This window comes from Lactuca sativa, chromosome 3 (genome assembly GCF_002870075.4).
Source record: "Lactuca sativa cultivar Salinas chromosome 3, Lsat_Salinas_v11, whole genome shotgun sequence".
Classification (NCBI taxonomy): domain Eukaryota; kingdom Viridiplantae; phylum Streptophyta; class Magnoliopsida; order Asterales; family Asteraceae; genus Lactuca; species Lactuca sativa.
The window spans coordinates 32381846-32387287 of NC_056625.2; the positions used below are offsets into that span (position 1 = coordinate 32381846).

At 35.5% G+C, this 5442-nt stretch overlaps 1 protein-coding gene across 1 annotated transcript; it reads right to left on the reverse strand.

Annotated features, from left to right (window-relative positions):
* Positions 1-702, reverse strand: LOC111917165 (uncharacterized). Its single transcript, XM_023912817.1, has one exon. The coding sequence runs from the start codon at positions 700-702 to the stop codon at positions 1-3; it is 702 nt and encodes a 233-aa protein (XP_023768585.1).
* Positions 703-5442: the final 4740 nt, after the last annotated feature.

Below are 5442 nucleotides of genomic sequence, written 5' to 3' on the forward strand. Positions count from 1 at the left end.
TTATAGCTCCCCGTACTCGGTTGGGTTCATCCGGTAGGCTGGTTTATTCGGGATGACTACTCTGGGGATGAAGTCAATACAATGTTGGATCTCGCGAACTAATGGAAGGCTTGCGGGTATTTCTTCTGACAACACATCTGCAAATTCACTAAGGAGGAGTCGTACTTCAGGTGGCAGTTTGGTGGTTATGCTGTTGTTGACTTCTGTTATGACCATCGCGAACACGAAGGGTGGCTTTGTGTTTCTTGTGAAATCCAAGAAAGCTGACTTGGTAATAACCAAGGCTTCTGTTCCCATAGCATGCACGTCAAGGGGTACTAGCTGAACATTTACCCCTTCTTTCTTGAATGTGTAGGTATTCAAGTACCCGTCATGCTTTGTGCGCCGATCGAACTGCCAAGGTCGCCCTAGGAGGATGTGACAAGCATCCATGGGGATGACCTCACACCACACCTCATCCGAGTATCGAGTGCCAATGTTGAATTGGATGAGGCACCTGTGTCGCACCTTAACCACATTCCCCTCTTTTAACCACGTGAGCTGGTAGGGTTCAGGATGGTCTTTTCTTTTCAACCCCAGTTTGTCGACCATTGATTTTGCCACCATTTTCTCACAGCTACCCCCATCAATGATAATTGTGCACTTTCCCTTTAACCGTGCAACGGGTCCGGAAAATGTTGTTTCGAAGCCACCGATTATCATCCGGGTTGTGACACGAGTTAATGCTGAGGACCCTCTGGACAATGAGGGCTTCTCCTTTGTCTGGGTACGTGATCTCTAACTCAATATCCTTTGGTTCCTGAGTTTCCTTTTCGTTTTCAGTGTCATATATGGGCGTTGTGTCTTTGGTGAGGGTGATAAGTTGGTATTGGGACAGTCCCTCGCGAAGTGACCCAGACCCCCACACTTGAAACATCGGGGTGGCCCACGCGCTGTCGTCGCGGGTGTGGTGGAACTACTCGATCCTTCAGTTCTGGACGAATGAAAACGGTTACTGGATGGTCCACTTGTAGCGGGCCGAGTCACAGTTCTGGTCCTGTTCTTATGCTGTTTTTCAACCTTGAGGGCTAACTGGCACACATCATTGAAAGACCAATATTGCTGTAACTGGATTACATCAGCAATTTCGGGCCGTAAAACCCCTCAAAACCTGGTGACTAACTGTTCTTCTTCGTCCTCTATGCCACATCTGATTCGTAACCTGTCAAATTCAGAAATCACTTCCTCCACTATAGTAGATTTATGAGAAACATTATCGTAATCCAAGAAAGCATCTTGGCGGAATGTTGGGGGAAGGAACTTCTCCCGTAAGAGCTTTCTCATCTTCTCCCACGTGGTCACTCAAGGTTTTCTTTTCTGTGCTCTTTTCTTTTTCATGTTTTCCCACCATAATGAAGCATATTTACGCAATTTAAGGGCTACTAGTTTTACCTTCACATCTTCAGGTACGTCTCGTAAGTCAAAAACACGCTCCACTATTTGGAGCCAATCAAGAAAAACATTCGGGTCATTCATTCCGTCAAACTCAGGCACTTTAATTTTGATTCCGAGATTCCAGAGTGGATCTGATCGCTGCTCCCTTAGGTCACGGGGTTGCCGCTCGGGTTGCCACCGATACTCTCGTGCAAACGGGTTTTCTTGGTCCTCCCAAACATTTGGGTCTGTTTCTGTTTCCTCGTCGGATCGCCGCCCTTGCTGTGCTTCAAGGTACCTGACCAATTGCTGCAGTCTTGCGATCTCCTCAACGACTCGTGGGTTCTGGGGGGGGGGGGTTCTTCATTGCCTCGGTCGGCGTTTCTATGGAGATGACCGTGCCCTCGACTGCCACGATTGCCTCGATCTCCCATGATTGAATCTTGGTGGCGCTCTGATACCAACTAATGCGATTACCCCTGTAATTGCAAGTAATTTCACGAGGCACAAGATTTAGGGAAAAAGGAATCACTTTTATTTCATCTAAAAAAACTCCACCTTGACATAGAAAACCAAACAATTAATAGGCTACACTACCTGTGAAAAGGGGAACTACCCTTCACGATTATTAAGAGCTAAACTGATAATAACTAACTAGTTTTAAACTAAGATAAGATAAAATACTTGATTTCCCACGTGATTCCCTTTCAATCGGATCCTAACTGGACGGGCCCGGGTCTTGACGGGGCCTAGCCGCATCAGTTTGATTCATGCTATTTGCTGTTTTTTCAAGTTTTTCTCCAATGATGTTAGTTGCAATAGTTATATTCCCTTAATCACAACATCAATTCTTTTTCTTTTCTTTGACCCCGTGTTTTGAGATTCTTCATTTTCTATGGTTTGTTCTTCAAAAGCATATTCTATTGGTTTAGATTATTATTCATTGTTTGCATCTTCTTCCATTTGGACAAAATCATTGGCTTTGTTCCCTTGAGCTCTATCATTTCCAAAAATGATACATAAATCCTTGTAACGAGGAAATATCTTATTTCTCCATTTTCGTGTCTCTTTATGAACCTATTTTGTATCATAAAAAGTTAGCACATAAAAATAAAATATAAATATTTAAGAAGTAACAAAATATATAAAAGTTATAATATTGTACCTATATGTAAGAATCCCAAACCGTTGGTTCAGCTATTACAGAATGAGTGGAGCTATTATAACCAAAACCACTTACGTCCGTACCATTCTCCATATGATAAACGGATTGACAATCTATTTTCATGGTTGTGATCCTTGACTCAATGTGGGGTTTACCTAATATGCTAGAGCTAGGAATTTTTTCCTTCAATGCATTTTCTAAATGCAGTAAATATCCATATTTAAACCATTATCGAGTTTAAATCCTCCTATGTTCACGATATTTACTAATGCTTCCACGAGCTTGACATCTTTAGCAACTGTCCAGTTATGATAGTTTCTGATTTTTTCCATCACACTTATTGTTTTTACAAACATAATAATTAGTTGAAACAATGCATTCAACAAAAAATACTCAACCATATATATAACAAATATAAACAATAAAAATAAATTAAAGTTCATTATTGAAAATAAAAAAATGTAGCACAGATTCATAGTAAATGATAAACATAACAAAAAGAGAAATGACAAATATGTAGTATTCCAAGAATCAAACATATTTTGCTTTAAGTTGTTTCTAAATGCAGTCCACTCAGTTGATACACCAACAAAAATGACACTACAAATAAAATGACATTTAATGGCACAAAAAATGCCATTAAGAACCTAAAAAGTGCTACTAAATGCCTCATTGGCAATTAGCGACACAAAAAATGTGTCACAATGTTCTCACTAAAGGCTTTTAGGTTTTGTTTTAATGACACTTTTTTATGCCACTATAAGACTTTTGGTTTTTATGACACTTTTTTATGCCACTAACCAATTACTAAAATAAAAACATTTTTTCAGTTTTTAGCTACCCTTTTTTTTATACCAAGTAACATTTATATTTGAAAATTAGGTCCATTTTTTATAAATTTAAATAGAATATAATATAATACAAAGCAACTAAGATAATAAATGGAAACCCAAATCATTACTTAAATTTAAACTTAACTTGTCATACAATTAAGATAATAAGTATAAAAAAACAAATTTATTACTCAAAACCTCAAACTATCAAACAATATATTTGTTTGGAAGAAACACAAAACTTGATTCTAGATGAACTTCGTATAATATTTCATCTTATTGATCTAATTAATGAACAAATACCTGACATATGACCATGATACATGATCATATAAAAGATTGATAAATCATAAGAATTATAGAATTTTTTTAATACTCATTAGCTTTAAAATGTTTAAAAGCAATACTTGCTAGTGTAACTCTCACGATCCTTGGATGTAAGCTTCATGTGTGTTATTAGCCGATAAGAATATCATCTATAAAAGTGTATTATTTTGCACAACCGGTTTTTATGGAGCATATGTTAATCGTGCGTAAAAGTTATTGAATGCCAAAACATAAAGTTTATGTTGGGTGTTTTCTTGAATTGCAAAAAAAAAAAATACATGATCCATATTAAAATTAACAAGCCACATAGAACTCCTTCGATCACCAAGTATCAATTGAAACTAGAACAATGTTTTTAATATTTTACCTTAAAAGAAATATGACAAAAGAGCCATAAATGGAAAACAAACCAGGAAGGCAAAGTTCCAATACACAAACTTTATTAGACCTACACAAGAGAACAAGAAAAACTTCTCATCATGGTGGGGATATTGAATACCAACAATGTCAAAAGAGAAGACAATTATAATATGTCAAGATATACCAGTAAAACGATCATCAAAATGGATTAGCCATGATGATTTGCATCCAACAAAACACTTACCACTTCCATAGAGTTCTTTAAGCCAACACTTATCTCAAAGTCTATAATTTTTGGTTCTCCATTGAGATTTACAAGCAAATTTGCAGGCTTTATGTCTATGTGGACTAAGTATCTAACTCCATGCAAATAGACTATTAGTCATTGAAGAATAAATACATTAGTAAGAAATATTAAAAAGACTCATAAAACTCAAGATAAAAATATTTACATGCAAAAGTTTTTGAACCAACAAAGAAAGGAGTGCTTCTGGTATATATCTTTGTCTTTTTATAACATTGGGTAGTGAACCCCCACCCATGTACTCTAGAGCAATTCTTATTTTCTAGAGTTAGGAGTGTAAAAAGCTCCTTAAAATTCCACATGACCTTGATATAAAAAGAATGTTGAATCTTTTGTCTTTTCTCCTTATATAAAGAGAAGGGATGTTATAATATGTGCCCTAAGGACACATATAAGAAGCATAACTGAAGTATTAATTATAAAAAATATTACCATAATTAAATGTGATGAACATTAATTATGTATAATATTACCATAGTTAAATGTAAAATACATTAATTATAAATAATATTATTTATAACTAATGTTTATCACATTTAATTATAATAATATTTCTCATAATTAATACTTCAACTAAGTCTTCTTATATGTGCCTTTACGACATATATTAGAAAATCTCTAAATTAAAAGAATGTTGAAGGCAAGTGTAGTAATGGAATCAAAATTATCATACTACATGTGCTGAAATGTATATATACCATACCTTGTCAAATATATTGATCTTCTTTAATGCAATGATTATGTGAGTTAGGATATGATTAGCTCTTTAAATTACATTTTTTGCATTGCTGCCTATGGCTACAAATATTCTCTTTCATCTACATCATTTATTAATATTTATATGCATTTTATAGTACAATTTCATTAATGTTGTATAATCCACAAGATCGATTGAGTAAGTTGACAATTCCACTATCTGATAGCTTCATAAAAGTAAATACAAAATTGGTTAAGTTGGTGTGATCTACATTAGAATGTTACCTGTAAGTGTTAAATTACCATATATGAATCAGAAGGATCCATGGTTGATCCAGAAGAAA

Bases quoted from the DNA above. Each gene is read 5' to 3' on its own strand.
- LOC111917165 (XM_023912817.1), bottom strand. From the start codon at position 702: ATGATAATCGGTGGCTTCGAAACAACATTTTCCGGACCCGTTGCACGG.